The 18260-nt window shown below is 32.9% G+C and overlaps 1 protein-coding gene across 1 annotated transcript in view; it reads right to left on the bottom strand.

Moving 5' to 3' along the window:
• LOC132747816 (UPF0764 protein C16orf89 homolog) overlaps nt 1-14405 on the bottom strand; it is a 39096-nt gene extending 24691 nt beyond the window's left edge. The window contains exon 1 of the mRNA XM_060737324.1: nt 14070-14405. Coding sequence (XP_060593307.1) covers nt 14070-14250 — 181 coding nt within the window. The 5' untranslated portion in view covers nt 14251-14405. The remainder of the gene's footprint in view (nt 1-14069) is intronic.
• Nucleotides 14406-18260: the final 3855 nt, after the last annotated feature.

Raw genomic sequence — 18260 nt, forward strand, 5'->3', positions numbered from 1 at the left:
TGTTTTAATGTCGGATGACACATGTTTTTATCTAAATACGTAATGATAAATGTATTGGGAATGTATAACGTTTCATCGAAAAGGAAAAATTGACATGCATGTTGAAAAAAAACACTCGCCAAACACTTATTAATCTTAGTATTAAAAGGGTTGAACATTTATCATATGTTTTAAAACAGCCATTTAGGCACACAATAATAAATATATAAATAATAAAATAAATTTTTATCACAGGACTGTACATAGGTTGATATGTCGTAAAGTCAGCATTATACAATTATTGACTAGTGAGCCATTGAATATGATGTGATATTCACCGGCAGATGACATATTGGCCGAGGCGATAACCATAAAGCGTTATTGTGTCCTCCAGAAAATTGTTTTAAAATAATTTCCAAGAACAAAATTAAAAAAAAAAACATTGTTCATTATGTTATATAATATTTTCTGACAAATTAAATCCCTTAAAATACTCTTCAAAAATGTGTGATTTTTATTAGGTAAATAAATCAGACATATTCCCAACAAACAATTAATTTCATTTCGGAAATGACTATTTGACGACTATAAAATCAACAGGGAAAAAGAGCGCTTTTAGACCCCTGATGATCTAAAATAAAAATTTGTGCTAAATTACAAGAAAATTGGTTAAGTATGTAAGCTTTCATTTTGTCAACGAATTTCCTATTTCGTCCATTACTCGAAGGCTATTACAAAATGTCGCCGCATTAAAGTATCCATTTACCAAAGTACCATAAGGTTTCCCTAGAACCCAATGTAATGTCTCAAGCAAGACAAATTAAATAAAGCATTATCGACATATATACACTTGGATTGATGTTTTTTCTGTCTATTTTTTCCCAACAACTCTTTAACTTCCCGACTCAACACTCCGTAAATTTTTATTCTCTCTGTTATAACTCTAGAATTTCCTCAACTTAGCACGTGCGCTGAAAATATTTCTGAATAATTAATGACATATTCATTATAATATAATGTGCGTAATTGATGTTATTGTTTTTCATAATTAAAAAATATCTTTGGGATGGGGTTATTTATTCATTGTAAATTCTTTAATGGTAACTTATCGCTACAACAACAACAACAGCAGCAGCAGCAGCAGCAACAACAACATAAACAAAGCAAAAATTCCACAATAAACGCGGATTTTAGTTAATTTCGTGTTATTTTTTCGGCGTTCGGGCCATCAAACCGGACTCCACTTGATGAAACACAAGTAATGACCATTTTTTCAGCAAGGGACCGACCGAAACTGTGCTGACGTCGACAGACATTGATAGAGTGTTTGCAGGGGCATATCTGAAATCGTCTGGGCGTGCAAAATATTTGCTTTCAACCATTATATTTGAGCCCAATTCGAATGCAGTAGCGTTATTAGACATAATAACATTAATATGTTTAAACAGTATATGAAACAAAATTTATGTATGATTTTGGCCGAGAAATTCAGCGTTTTCTATTACTATAGCATTGAAGATATGTGTAAGTAATAGATATACCATTGCTGCGTTGACGATTTCTGGGTTTGCGTAAATTATACCATAATCACGTGATTATGGTATAATTTACGCAAACCCAGAAATCGTCAACGCACCAATGGTGTATCTGTTTTAACCTATAGCTCCGCCCAGAAACACTTACTCCTTCGATCTTCAAAACTGAAAATTATACCATAGTCTGGGTATGGTATGATTTACGGTTATTGGAAATTATACGTGGAAGAATTTTACATAAGAAGCGCTGAAGAGCTATAGGTTAAAAAAGAGATACTTCGGAATAATACTGTGACAATTCGTATTTTAGTTAATTAAGGAAAGAGAGGGCAGCAGTTAGGGAAAAAATTCGAGCACCTCTTACTTAATTATGACCTTCAAATGGGTGAATAATGATCACCACAATGTATTATTCAGAATATTTTCTGTCTAGGGGGTCTATTTCCAATATCACGTGATTAGCATGGAGGTTTTATTTTATGCAATTTTGTATTACTGTAAATGTAGCTTTCTTCATGAAGTTATATAACATTAATTTGATTAATTTTCGTGACAAGGATCACTTTAATTCTTTACATTGTTATTTTTTGTTGACAATTTACGGAAAAATAAGGCGAAACACGCACCCTTTAATTAAAAAAATAGTTAGCCCTTAAAAAAGTATCTTTCCACATTATAATTTCATTATCGAGTCGATTGGTTAAGGTCGCCGACTTCAAATCACTTGGCCCTTATCGCTGTATATGTTCGAATCCTGTTAGGGACATTTTGTAAGAAAGCTATGCGACTACTAGTATCTAACGTTTTACTCAGGCCCCTCTTTGTGACTGAAATAATGCAAATGAGTCTTAGCAAAGCTAGAAAGTTCGCTCTTGACAGTTCTAGAAAGTTCGCTCTTGACAGTTCTATTGTGACTGTTACAATTCAACGAACGAACGGACAAATAACCTTTCATAATGATATCCTAATATTACAAGCGAACGAACGAATGGATTATCACTGACTGACTGACTGACTGACTGACTGACTGACTGACTCACTCACTCACTCACGCGCTCACTCACTCACTCACTCACCAACTCACTCACTCACACACTCACTCACTCACTCACTTACCAACTCACGCACTCACTCACTCACTCACTCACTTACCAACTCACTCACTCACTCACTCACTCACTCACTCACAAACAAACAAACAAACAAACAAACAAACAAACAAACAAACAAACAAACAAACAAAACATGAACGAACGAAAGAACAAACAGTAACAAACAAACTTTCAAAATAATCCAGTATTAATAGCCGGAAAAAGAAACATTCCCCGTAGTTTATTTTCATAAAAAACAATAGGGAATTTCCATATGCAAATGTAATATTATTAATGATACTTTACTAGCTAATTACACGTAATTTCTGCGTTATTTGTATGTCATTTAATTTGCATTATATTCATTTTCACAATTGGTTTATTGAAGTGGGGTTTACATGATTTCTAACAATGGAATGCGCATACATATATCAATGTTCATTCCTTATTTTTTAAACTTTAAACGAAAAAAAAAATGTAATTCCTTTTAAAAGCGGCTCATGCACGCTTTTGGGTTCGTTTCACTTAAAAAAAACTTGTAATTGATATTGTTGTTAAATGCCATTTAAGTGTGAACAGTTATGATGTCAATCGCAACTTTTTGGTCCTTTCCGTCAGTCTTCACAAAATATCGAACACAGATGTGCCGGCTGATAGTCGCATGGGTAGGTTTAGTTGCCACCAGTTGGCAGAAGGTCAAGAACTTTGTGTTGTGTTTTAAACAAAAGTATATTATGTACATGTATATACAGTACAATAACTCTTCAGGTAACAGGCAGTCGCTCTAAGAGCCTTTTTATAATAAAACATCTGTGCAGAGGAGCTGATGTGATTCTTGCGTTCGGTTTAACGTCAGTTATAATAGACATGCGCACGTGTATACCAGACGATAGTTATATATCATGTCAGCAAGTCGCCGCCAGCTTTTTCTTGTAAATTCGTTAAACAGCGGTGCCAGATGAAAGATTCGTGGCTGATGGCAACACCGTCACAGTATAGCTATAAACATATACACACGGGAGTCAAACTCTCAAACTCAATGCCCGTAGAACTAATTACTGATTTAATCGGATGTTAGCACGTGACAAAATCATCAACTATTCAAATTTATTCTTATAATTTATTTGGTATAAAATTTATTAAACCTTTTAGGAACATAACATTCAGAAATATGATTGAAAATATGATTCCGTGAATTAAATTGATTTTATTAGAATGGATATACGGCGGATAGACTGGACATATGCGGCGATAGACTGGAAACACTCATTATAAAACATGACACTATGAAAACGAAGATAATTCTTGTAATGTTCTTTTGTAACATTTTAATTGGTATAATTTCAGGCATTTCATTCTTGTAAATTATACGTTTGTCAGACATCAGAATATTGGTTTTTTTTATAATGTTCTGTAATGGGAATAAACAAAGAAGGCTGTAACAAAAAGGGTTTGGGAAGGGTTAAAGTCGTTGATAAATTAAACACAGATAACTAATATATAAGTTTTGCTTTTGTGATCTTAAATATGTGTAATATGGTTATTTATTTATCATTATATAAACAAAGAAAAGAGTGAAAACTAACATTTTATGTTAGTTCTGATTGAATTCTGTATACTTTTCTCTATGTTATATTTAATATTATTTATGTATCATTCATTGCCTGATACAGAAATTTGTGCAGTTTTGAGTACAAATTTCCCGATAATGGACATTTTGGGAAGAAAGGTATGTGTGTGTGTGTGTGTGTGTGTGTGTGTGTGTGTGTGTGTGTGTGTGGGGGGGGGATGATTAATGAATAGGGAGAATATGAATACATGATATCTTTGACGATGACAATCTTCACGGTGGCACACACACATATACATGTACATACTTGTCATAAAGTTATATACATTTTCATATATACTTATTTGTGAAATACATATAGTTATAAATACGTAATTATTTGTCATAAAGTTACATGCACAAATATTTTTAATATAGTAATATACATGTACATTTTTATGATATACAGTAGGGTGAACGTTTCGGTTGTCAAAAATAGCGTTTTTCGTGCGTCCGTTTTTCGTGTAACGTGCGTGCGTATAGCGTGCAACGTGCGTTTGCTGAAACGCTTTCTCAAGCGTGTATCGTTTTCAAGCGTGTAACGTTTTTCGTTTTCCGTGTATCGTTTTTCGTTTATCGTGCGTCTGAAAGCGTGCGTTTCTTATTTAGCGTGCGTCTGCGTTCGTCTAAGTACCGTGTTTTGCGTCTGTTACTATTCAGAAGTAAAAGAATATCTTAGATAGATATATTATGTAAATTTCTTGTTTCTTAAACATGTAAGAGATGTTCTGTGTCCCTGTCAAAGAATAGAAATATTATATAAAGAAGTATTATTGTGATGTTTACATTAAAGTTTTAAAGTTTGTGACCTCGCGGTGAATACTGGCACGGACTTTAATTGACTGTAATTTAAATCCGTGATACTGGTCAGATTTCTACATGCTTTACGCCGAAGATTAATTAGTTTTAATCCTAGTTTACATACGCATATAAGATTTAGTTACTAATTAATTGCAACATTTTTGATATTAAATTCAGCAAACACGTGTTTATATGCGTACCAATATATATTAGATATGAGGTTCGTCAGACATCAAATGATGGTAATCAGACTCGCACCCCACCCCCTTTACAAGTTCATCTTCTGACTTTTCATCAAAGACTTCCGAACCCAATCCGAATCCTATTTAGGGTGATAATTATTTTAGACAGTTCCTCCCTATTTTTCTTGACAGATTTATATTGATATGTAACAGCCTGGCAGAGACTCGAACCCCTGACACTCGGAATACCATTCCGCGGCTCTTGAGTTCCTCCGAGCTATTCGGCCGCTTACACGTTTTACTTGTTAAAATACTGAATATCGTTATAAACCTACTGTGTATGCAAATATTTCTTCGAATTTCCCAGGGTTACTTAATTAGCATTGTGATTTAATTTCTACCTGGGCTATACAAATGTTATATCAGTCACAGGCTGAGAAAAAAAAGTGAATCCTGACATGGACTCGAACCCGTGACCCTCTAAATACCGTACCGCGGCTGTACCGACATTTGTTAATAGTTTCATTATTTGTACATGTATAGTGAACATTTTACTAATCATACATTGTACTATTTCTATATTTTTGTACAAATAAAAATTGCTATATTTTTTCTAGATAAATTCTATGGTGGCTAAAAATATACCATGATGTACTTTTTAGACATGTAATCACAACAGACAGGCTAAGCCACCCTTTACAAAATTCCCCTATCTGTCAGCTCATTATCAAAGCATAGACTACTATTTTTTGTATGTGGCCTGGGCTTTTAAAGCCCTTTTTTTGTTTCAAGATCTGTCTGACAGTCATATTGATGTATTGTTATTACTTGTGATATTTAATAAATATATGTTTTGTTAAATAATGATACCTTGATTAGGATTTCTATGAATTTCAACCAGTCCAATCAAACAAAGAGAATACAATGATATAGCAATATTCCTATTATGTACAATAAAAAACAGTTACAATTATTATTTTAGCAATCTTAATAAAATTGTCAATCCTTGTTTCCTGATCCAGTTCAGTGTTTACATGTTAAAGTTAAATGAGCCGCGTCACGACAAAACCAACATAGTGGTATGGCGACCAGCATGGATCCAGACCAGCCTGCATATCCGTGCAGTCTGATCAGGATCCATGCTGTTCACTTACAAACTGTATATCAAGTAGAGACACTGTTAGCGAACAGATGCGCAGGCTGGTCTGGATCAATGCTGGTCGCAAACCTATTATGTTGGTTTTATCGTGACCCGGCTCAAATATATCTTAATCTTATATGAGGTCCATATTATAACCCACTTTGATAAACATATATAGCTTTTTTTGATTTTTATTCTGTATATTATCTAAAATCCTTTTAAAGATTTATCAATCCGTAATCATTACTTAACATAATACCCCTTTAAGATACCCGAGATGAGCCTGTGTCGCCCTTTGCTAACTTAAAAAGTATATAACCTATCCATATATAACCATATAATTTCTTTGAAGATTTTCTCAGCTAGGTATGCTGTAGTCCCAAGTCACTTGTTTAACTTCCCTCAAGTAAGTTATAACCTCAAAACTGATAAAATTTTAACTATATAATATACCTAAATATCACCTATGTATTTATTTAAATTTACAAAAAACCCATTTTGCATACTTATATCTTTTGGGACATGTACAATTTCAATTGATTGTAATTTTATTTTCCTACAATATCAATTTTATGCTTCATAGGTAGGTCAGTTCATTAAAAAGAGCTTAATACAAGATCCCTATGAAAAGTAATGTAATTGATAACTCAATCCAAATAAACTTTATTAATTAAAAGCTTTAATTAGATGACTTAAAAAAGAAGATTTCAATATTATTGTCCATGAAAAATATAAATGTTATAGTAAATTCCATGTGGACCCCAACTATTAAAGAAAGCAGTGCCACATAAAATGTTGATACACCGGGTAATTTTACCTTAAACTTAACCTCTTTAGGAAATGATACAGAATTTTTTATATAACATAAATCTTTTTATATTAATATACAAACATATTTAATTGACTAAAATAAGGTAGTCCTAACAAATTTCATTTCAAAATATGAGAATTATGGCAAATCTCCTAAGATGCCTAAATGTCCAAGATAATGCACTAAATCACTACAAAATATGAAAATTTTACCTAATTATAAGAGCCTTGGAATTTAAACAAAGCTATAAGAGGAACATTAATCTATCATATTAATTAACAAACGTATCTAATTGACTAAAGTAAGGAAGTCCCACCAAATTTCATTACAAAATATAAGAGTTATTGCAAATTTCCTGAGATACTTTACTGTCTTAAAGCCTCGGTCTCACTTACTCCCGGCAGAGCCCAGGACCATCCGGGTAAGTTACCGGGATGATCCGGGATGAAATTATTGTTGCGGTCACACTTACCACGGCAGCACTACGGTAGTTTCCCCTACTAACCACCCAGGATGCGCTCCGGATCATCCAGGCAGAGCCCAGGTGAAGCTACGGTTCATGCAGGTGCTTCCTCGGTCGTTCCCGGATGACGCCGGAAGAGCCCCGGTTGACCCAGGCAGAGCCCCGGTCGATCCAGGCAGAGCCCCGGCAGAGCCCAGGACGATCCAGGAAGAGCCCCGGTAGAACCCCGGTGGATTGAAAACGCCTGAAAATGATAACTTTGATAAATAATTTTTATTTAATTTAATATCTATTGTTCCAGAATAGTAATTCATGATGATTTTCTGAAAAATCCTTATGCAATACTGGATAGAAGGGAAATGGGAAGGCTTTTAATACAAACAAGTTCAATCATCACAAATTGTCCTTATTTTTTTTGAAATGATCCGGGCTTTGCCGGGGCTCTGCCGGTATCAACCCTAGCTCTACCTTTATCCTCCAGGGCTCTGCCTGTAGTTACCTGGGCTCTGCCGGCATATACCAGGGCTTCTACCGTAGCTCTATCGTAGCTCTACCGGCTATATCATACCCCGGATCATCCCCGGTTTGTGCCGGCAGAGCTACGGTGCTTTCCCGGTATAACCACGGTCGTTCCCGGCAGAGCTAAGGATGATGCGGCAAAGCTATACCTTCCCGGATCATCCCGGACCACCCCGGTGATATTAAATATTTTATTCCATCCGGGGTCGAATGCCAGATGTTCCCGGATCATCCAGGACGTTGCCAGCAGAGTTACGGATGTACCCCGGTTTTTTTCCCGGTCGTTCCTGGATCACCCTGGACGTCTACCGGGGCTCTGCCGGGATGTAAGTGAGGACTGTAGCTTAAGATAGAACACTTAAATTCACTACAAAATGGGGATTTTTACCTTATTATAACAGCCTAGGACATGAAACAGAATTATAAGTGCAACATAAATCTATTATATTAATTAACAAGCATATCTAATTGATTAAAGTAAGAATATCTCAATAAATTACATTGAATATTAAAAAAATTATGGCTTATTTCCTATGATGTATAACTATACAAGCTTACACACTAATTCATTAAAAATGGGGAGTAATATTACCTGATTATAACCTCATGGTTAAATGAATCAAAGTTAGTTTAGCAAACATAGTATTATTATATTAAGTAATACCTACATCAAATTGACTTATATAAGAAAATCCCAAAAAAATTTCATTGAAAATTAAGAAATAATGGCTAACTTTCTATTTATGCCTTATTAATAACTTTACCACACTAAATCATTGAAAATTTGGGTAAGTTTACCTAGTTTATAACCTTCTGGTCAAGTAAAGTCAAATAATGCTATACTATCAAGTACAACTACATCTAATTGACTAAAATAAGAAAAACCCCATTGAATTATATTGACAATGAAGAAAGATAGGGTATATTTTTCTATGTTGCCTATTTGTTCAAGCAAATACATTACATCTTTTAAAAATGGGGGTAATTTTACCTTATTATAACCTCCTAGGAAATGAAACTAAGTTAGTAAGGCAACATATTACTATAATATTGAGTAACAATTACATCTGTTTGATTGATATGGAAAAAAATCCTTCAAATTTTCATTAAAAAATAAAAAAAGGTATGGCAAATGTCCTATAATGCAGACACTGAGGTGTTCAGATCCAATATCAGTAAGGATGTGTTCCCTTCCCTGTCAGGGGACCATTACTGGCATGGTATATGGAATCACAAAAAGGATACTGCAGTGTTTTTTTCTTTATCTAAACTACTACCCTAAAACGGTACTGTTCCCAATAGAAAATAGACATTGAAATTCCCAATTTCCAATGTTTAAATTCCCAAAATGGCTGTTCAAAATAACCACAAGGCCAAGTGATTTCTCTGAAATCATTTAAATTCAACATATTCACATGAATCACCACTCAAAAGTTCTCCCTGGACAGTGGAAAGCTGTTAGCTATCTATATTCATGATGACTAATCTTATTTCTAGCTGAAAAATGCTTTAAATAAAAAAAATCCCAATTTCAGTCAAAATAATGCATTTTTTCCCAATCAGTCTGGTACCGGCACCATTCCCAAAGTAGAGGAAAAAAAACACTTGTACTGTAGAAAACTGATTTTTTCATTTCTACAGCTAAGAACTGTTCACTATTGAGGGGAGGAGTATGCAAGCGGACTGATAGCTTTAGCCGGTAGTCAGCTTCGACACTGTATTCAAGGGGTCCCGGGCTCAAGTCCCAGTCAGGCTGCATATTTAAAGTGTGACTTTACAGCAATGTTTGTATAACACTAATGACCTCATGTCAATTATATGCACAGATGTGCAATACCATATTTACGGAGTGGCAAAATTGGCACCAGTGTGTGATAAAGCATTATATTATCACACACCAGTGCGGATTTTGCGACTCCGTAAATATGGTATTGTACGGTCCGTGCATATATTTTTGATGTGACGTCATTAGCGTTATACAAACATAGTGTAAAGACGTGCTAAATGTTAGCGTTAAACTATAGGCGCGTCATAGAAAAATGACTCTGATTTCACTTTAAACGGTCTTTATTTTTAGTATTGTGTTAAATAGAAATATTAAATATTAAATTTGTGTATGTTCATTACTGAATTTATTGCACTCATTGAATAAAGTAAATCATGTAAATATTATGCTCACCAGAGGTCGCATAATATAATTTTATTCAACTTTGTGCAATAAATTCAGCGTTGAACTTACACTCATTCAATATCCTCTTTTTAATATATATTAAGCGCACGTCAATAAATTTCAATTTTAATTGATATGAAAATATTTTCTGTTGCGCTGTCTTTGTATACTGGTCGGAGACCATCAAACCGGACACTTTTGGAACATTTGCCAGTACAGAGTTCATAATTTTTAACCTAGAGACCAAAAAAATTGACACAGTTCAGCTAGGTTCTTCTCCTAACTAACAAACTAGTTTTTTATTTCTGATTGTATTGACACTTACATCTGAGGCTCGACAAGGAGGGTATCAAAATTACCTAAATTGTCAACACTACAGTACCATGTGTCCGGACAGCTATGTGCATGATATGATTTAATTTCAGATAAAAGCTTGGGTGTTTTGATTTTTGATTTGTAACATGATATACAGTATGTCAGCAACAAATGCTGAACTTTTGGATATTCTATTATTCACTCTGCGAATGATTATAGCTGGTATATGAGGTCAGGCATTGCTTTCTTTACCCCCGAATTTCAACGTCAACATTCTTGAAATATAAATTTAAAATATTACCATTTACGGAGGTTGAAATACATTTATTTACTTAATTTTAAAAAGAAACATGCCACTTATTGTTGATAAAAAGTGACTGACAACCACCGAACAAAGAAAATACTAAATTAAGCATTTTCGAGGGCCGTCCGGATTCAGTGGTTTGTCCGGTTTTTGTGGTCCCCAACCACGTATCCAATAAAACTTTACATCACAACCGGTTTCCTTATTTTCCTCATTTTTTTTCCTCTCGACTACTGTTTCAGACCTAAATTAAAATTGCGTTCTTAATATTTTATATTTATTATATATTTAGAAATGAAATATTGAGAAATATTGATGAAATAAAATGCATATTTTCATTTTCCGCATTTTCGCCATAAACATTTCTTTTTTCACTGCAGTGAAAACATATTTTCTAAATTCAGTCAATACACAAAATTTAAGGGGAATTCTTCTAATTGTAATGTCTAAAAAGAGAAAAATGTATATAACAAACAGAAAATTCAAGTTTTTTCTATAAATACATGATTTTTTTTCATCTTGTGGCATGAAAATTAACATATTTCACTCGTGGCTACCGCCACTCATGAAATATTTATTTTCATACCACTCGATGAAAATAAATCATGTATTTATAGACAAAACTTGAATATCCTCTATATACTCATATATTGTAATGCCCTAGAAATTTTACCTTTTTTTGTGATTTCACTGGATTTCAGCTGTTCAGTAGACTGTTTATTTCTACTTTCACTTTCGTTTTGAGAAGATTTTACTGGCGACAAGACAAGATAAATCATGCGGTGTCCTAATGAAACATACAGGACATCAACTTAAATCTACGTATTGTGCCAGCAATTAAATCATTCCTGATTCTGGGAAGCTTTTCCCTTAATGTTATCCATTTCCCTTAATGTTTTCCGTGGTAGAATCCTGTGTTTTTAATCTGTTTTCGTGACTTCTGTCAAAATAGTTTATTCCTTTATTTTACACTCAAGATTATATAGTTCGATTTTGTTTATGATGCAGCCTCACTTAAAATATAGATATGCCTCATAAATCCATCTGAATTTAATTGTTTAGCACTGTATATTTATAAAAAATTTGCAATGCATAATTCAATGTCGGCCATGTTGGACTATTACGTAGAGATTACGTAGTGAATGCAAGGATAGTTCTTTATTTGATTGCGCATAAAAAGGAACACGTTATTCCTAACTATTTTACTTTCGATATTAGCGCACGATAGCTTATAATATTTCTAAAAATCATTTTTTGAGGCTGTGACAAAAATTAATTTCGGTGCTAGGTTGAGTGCATTTCAGTTCTTACATAAACTCGTTTAAAATACATTTCTAGCTACCATACTGTACAGTAACAGTATAGATCTATATGATAATCAAAATTTATCGCTATAAACGATCTACATGTAGCTAAAGTTGTTAAAAACCTAAAATGATTACGATGTTTTAATAAAGGTTTAGAAACGTTTTCATTTTGCGTGCGTTTTAGCGTGCGTATATCGTTTAGCGTATTTCGTTTAGCGTATATCGTTTTGCGTGCGTCTGCGTATTTCGTTTCGTTTTGCGTGCGTATAACGTGCGTTCGTATAGCGTGTAACGTGCGTTCGTATAGCGTGTAACGTGCGTTTTGCGTGTAAACTGACACGTTCACCCTACTGTAGTTATTTATATTTACTTATTTTCATAGATTTATGAACATGCGTACATATTTGTCATATACCAATAAACTGTAAATATTTGTCATAAATCTATATGTACACGTACATATTTGTCATATACTATTATACTGTACATATTTTGTCATAAATCTATATACACGTAAATATTTGTCATATACCAATATACTGTACATATTTGTCATAAATCTATATGTACACGTAAATATTTGTCATATACCAATATACTGTACATATTTGTCATAAATCTATATGTACACGTAAATATTTGTCATATACCAATATACTGTACATATTTGTCATAAATCTATATGCACACGTAAATATTTGTCATATACCAATATACGGTACACATTTTGTCATAAATCTATATACACGTAAATATTTGTCATAATTTATAGTTACATTATTAGTTATAAAGATTGTTGACAGGTTATATGGCCCTATATTAACGGCTGTTTGTAAATATAACCCGAGCCGCTAGGCGAGGGTTATATTGCAAACAGCCGTTTATATACGGCCATATAACCTATCATCAATCTTTATAACGAATTTATAATACAGCAAACACCATTTTTTAGAGAAAAAAGTAAGATTTCTTCATGAGTCGACAACAGCCGTGTATATAAAACTATATAAACGTCACGATTATCCAATGAAAAGCGTCGTTACAAACGTGCAGTATTATAAATATGTATATATTTGTCATATTGTTTGATACATTTTTGTCATATAATTATATACGTTTGTAACATATTTGTCATAAATGAATATACATGCACATATTTGTCATATAGTCATATACATGTATATAATTGTCATATAGAAAGTTATATACATACACATATCAATACTTCAAAAACATATTTCATAAGACATTAGGATATATATATATAAATGTTTATTCTTTCGAAAATTTTCCCTTATACTTTGTAATCTGTTTTAATACTGTAAATACCAACCCCTACATTAGTTTGTAACCAAAGGTTTTAGTCTAACGAACATTTTTATATTTAGTATAAAATTTAAATTATTGTTATTAAGTTACTACAAAAGGGAACAATATATATGAGTAGAGGTTAGCAGTCTAATACAAAAATCAGTGACTATTTTTTTTCTTCAATGAATGATCAAATAAATTGAAATATATGCGTAAAATTGTTCATTTCCATTTACTCTACCACACAAAATAAATGTTCATACAAATTAAAAATTGTGAGTGATTAAAATAAACTTCGAAGACAATTCGTTAATTACTTTAATTACAATGTGTAATAATTTTATATCAATGAATTGTTATAACTGTAATCTTGATATATTTTTATAACATTGTAATAATGATGAAATAAAAAAGTTATATTGTATGTAAAACTATTTCATTTCGGTATCAGAACAACACAAATATACACAAACGTGTCCCTTTAATTTAAAGATAACAGTAGGGCAATGATAGATAACATGTTAAATTTACCTTGTCCAAGTCTTAAACCAAACAATCCGTCTACATTTATAGCACTGTAATCATCCGAAAAAAACTTCAATGCCTTTTCAACCGACTCTAACACATCAAACAGCACATTGTCCACCGGGGGTACCGACGAACCGACGGCAAATCGACCAGTAAACAAGAAAGTCAAAAATAATATCCGCATACTTCAATACTGTTCCGGCTTGTACGTAGTTTACAAACACGTCACACCGTGAATGACCTAATCGCTTATCAGTAGAAGATTGGTCCCGACCGTAGTGCAAATAATTTTGTCTAACTTTTAAATATGTAACACAATATCTTGTGTCAAAGTTTGAAAACTATATGGTTTTATATTCTATGAATTTAAATCTGTCTATATATTCCATGTTAGATTATTTAAAAAATGATCACTTTTATAGAGGTTTGAAAGTTTTATGGTGAAGAAGCGTTAGCCCCAGCGGTAATAATACATTAGGATATTCCGATACGAAATAATCCTTATTTAAATCCAACATGATTTAATTTTTCAGTTTCTATTTCTGTCGATGTTCCGCAGCGGTTTGGGAATTCCGTATACAAATTGTATGAGCAAACCAATACTTTGTGCGCGTTGGCAATCATGATGCACTTTGACAGTAGCTGCTTTTTGTACTACATTCGCTGACCATATCAAATGCAAGGAAGAGTACTCAAAGAACGAATTTATTTTATAGCAAAATGACTTTCCTTTAAGGCATCATTAGATTCTAAAAAGAGACAAAAAACGTGTCTCGTTTGTGTCAATTTGTAAATATACTATAGAATAATCTTTCCAGAACTACATTTTTTTTCTTATTCTGTGAATGTCTGTTGCATAGATTCGACTGTGACAAAAATTGTATAAAGCGGAAAAGTCATTTTGTAGATCATCAGTGTTTCTGTGATTGCATAAAGCAAAACTGCACGAGATCTACGAGGAGTGTTCAAATATGGATGCATCTATAAATAGAACGTAATCTCGCCAAATAACGAGAAAATTATGAGGAAACCACACAAATTGACATATAAAGGTTTAAATTAATACCACACTAATTATAGTGTACGTTCTATTGAGCACTTTTAACGCCATCGAAATTAGTTTATACATAATTTAGTTCATTACAAATGTGTTGGAAGCTATAAACTGTTTGAAAAAACTTTCGAATCCGTTCGTGAAACCAATCCTTACTAAGCAATGAGCGTAAAGTTTCTTGTTCAAGGTAATAAAGCCTCTTGCCCATGACGGGGTTTGAACCAACTCAGCCAGCATCCCTTGAGTTACAAATCAGACGCGTTACCACTCGGCCATACTATACGGTCTTATGTTAATATTTTAGTCTTGGTATAGGGTTTAAAGAAATTTATGATGAAATATGTTCTGTTGTAAGGCACAATGAGGTGTGTTCTCTTTTGGACAAAACTGTTTGTCACATCATATATAAGTAGGAATAGACCTGAAAAAGTCTGAATTACCAGTATGGACTGGTAATCTAGTGGTCTCCGCTAACTATACTTATTGTATGCATCCTTTGGCAAAATTGACATATCTTTAAAAGTACAATGCAATACGACATTTAGTTGGCAAACACTTAAATGATATTGAATTTTCTGGATGCTAAAATTTTTTTTCATACTTTTGTTATATCTAACACTTAATACTATCAATATTATTATTTATTGTGTTATAGACCTTCCATTATAGACCAATTCACTTTAATATGAAGCAACTTATCAATTCAATACACATCTATATTTCATATATCCATTCATTTTCCCTACCTTTAATTATTTTTAATCATCGTTGAGTACCGCGTTTGCACCTGACAAATATTCTTAGTTACCAATTATTGTGTTTAAATTGATAATTTTCTCCTAAGTGTTTAAGTATGGTGGTGTTTTGTAAAAGTGTGTTTTTTTGTGTGAGAGAAACTAATGCGAATTATTTTATTGTAATGTTTTGGTGACATTTCCAGCACATTTCCAGCAAAGTGACATTTACGAATTCAAGTCATAAGCCGGCATGACGTTTTATTTTGTTGTGCAATCCTCAGAAGACTTGGAACATATGAGAATACAATTAATTATGGAAAATAGACACGACATAAAAAGAGAGCTGATCTTTACATGTAACTGTTTTTATGTCGGATGACACATGTTTTCTTTTATCTAAATACGTAATGATAAATGTATTACGTTTCATCGGAATGGAATAATTGACATGCATGTTGAAAATAAAAGACTCATTAAGCAAAGATTTATGTTATTGTTAAAAAGGGTTGAAAAATAATTGTATGTTTTAAAACGGCCGTTCAGGGACATAATAATGTTTATTAAATGAATGAATAAATAGAATAAATAAATAAATAAATGAATAAAGGAGCAGCAACAACAACATTTTCATCAACTGCAACAACAACAACAACAGTAACGAAAGCAGCAACAGCAACTATATGACCGAGTAGGTAGGATTCTGACTGAACCCATGTTCACTCACCGCTGTGGGTTTGAGTCCGACGGGGGACGTTAGAGAAATTCTTTCATCCAGAAGGTCAGTGCATGAGAGATTATTTTGAGATGCCCATTCGTGCCAGGAATAATGCAAGTCTTGCACGAGAAGTCTTACGCTTATGTCAGGTTATTTTTACACATGACTAAATCTGACCGGAGCAATCCATAAACAACTACATATGTATAACAAAATTTTTTAATGATTATAATTATGACCATTATATTACTCAAAATGGTGTCATGGAGAAATGATATGCCCCTCGTTGATAAAAAGATCACCCGGGAAATATTCTCTTTGAAGACAATATTTGATCAAAACACATTATAGAACTTGAGGAGCTTTCTATTGAACGATATATTGACATATAATAATTAGAAATACTTATTGGTTATATTACATAGAAAACTGTTAAATAAAAGTTTAAAAGTCCTTCAACCATAACTTTCATCGTTATAAGGGATGCAAGTAGGTCTAAATAAACGTAAAAAAACCCCAGCAAAACAGATATAAAAATTATGAATACGCAAACCAAAAGTATAAATACATTTTTATTCATATATATAAAATATTATCAACACGAGTTGGTTTTTTACCCACTTTGACACTGTGATGCACATGACTGTGTCATTTTTAGAGCTGATTGTGGAACCGTTAAATGTCGCAACGCCGCCCGCTAAATGTCGCACTTGCCGCTTAATGTCGCACCATTGCCGCTAAATGTCGCAACCGCCGCTTAATGTCGCAAAATCATTTGCCGTTAAATGTCGCAATGTTAACGTTAAATGTCGCACGAATTTCCCTTACCGTTAAATGTCGCAACACTACCGTTAAATGTCGCAAGATGTAAATTCATGTTAAGGTAGACCATGGGTAATGGGCACCATAAGGAATAGTAAAATTGACAATTTAGGACAGTTATATGTCTTCAAGGTAACCTATATGCAAAATTTAAATAAAATTTACTATGTGGTTTATGAGTTATGCATATATTTCTGAACTAAGATTTTGCCATTAGAAGGGCTTATTTTCAGAAATGAGGAAACTCTAAATAATCTGTAATATCATCATTATAAAAAATGTTTTACTATTGCTCATTGTTAAGAAACAAATAATAACATTCAGGTAACAAATTACACAAGCAAAATGTTTGTTTCTAAACAAAATGTTCTTAATATGTATAAAAATGTTACCCTACCCCACCCACTTTAAACGCTATTTTTACCATTTCCCTATCTAAAGTGCCTTATTCAAAATATCCCTAAAATTAACCTTGATGAGGGGCTGTTTTCAAAGTTTGCCTTTATTTTCTTCAAGGTATATTGGTTGATCATGCGAAAAATAAAATACTTTTACCGTATAGTTTTTATTTTATTAAACTTTGAAAATATCTGGTATCATATTTGCTATAAATTTTGGCATTATTTAGCAAATAAATACCTACAATAATTATATTATTTAAATCAAATAAGGGATTAGTGAGATACATAAATAATGTTAAAAAGAAAAATATAGAAAGAAAAAAGTTGCCCCTTCTAGGGTTTGAACCCACGCCCCTCAATTTCAATGTAGTTGACAAGTGATTCTAGCCTATTTGAATACTCTTCAGAGTGTGGAGGTAATGCATTACCCATGGTCTGATTAAAGTAGTATTATATTACTTTTAA

Source organism: Ruditapes philippinarum, unplaced genomic scaffold (genome assembly GCF_026571515.1).
Source record: "Ruditapes philippinarum isolate M1 unplaced genomic scaffold, ASM2657151v2 ctg1948_1_1_1_1, whole genome shotgun sequence".
In the NCBI taxonomy this organism is placed as follows: domain Eukaryota; kingdom Metazoa; phylum Mollusca; class Bivalvia; order Venerida; family Veneridae; genus Ruditapes; species Ruditapes philippinarum.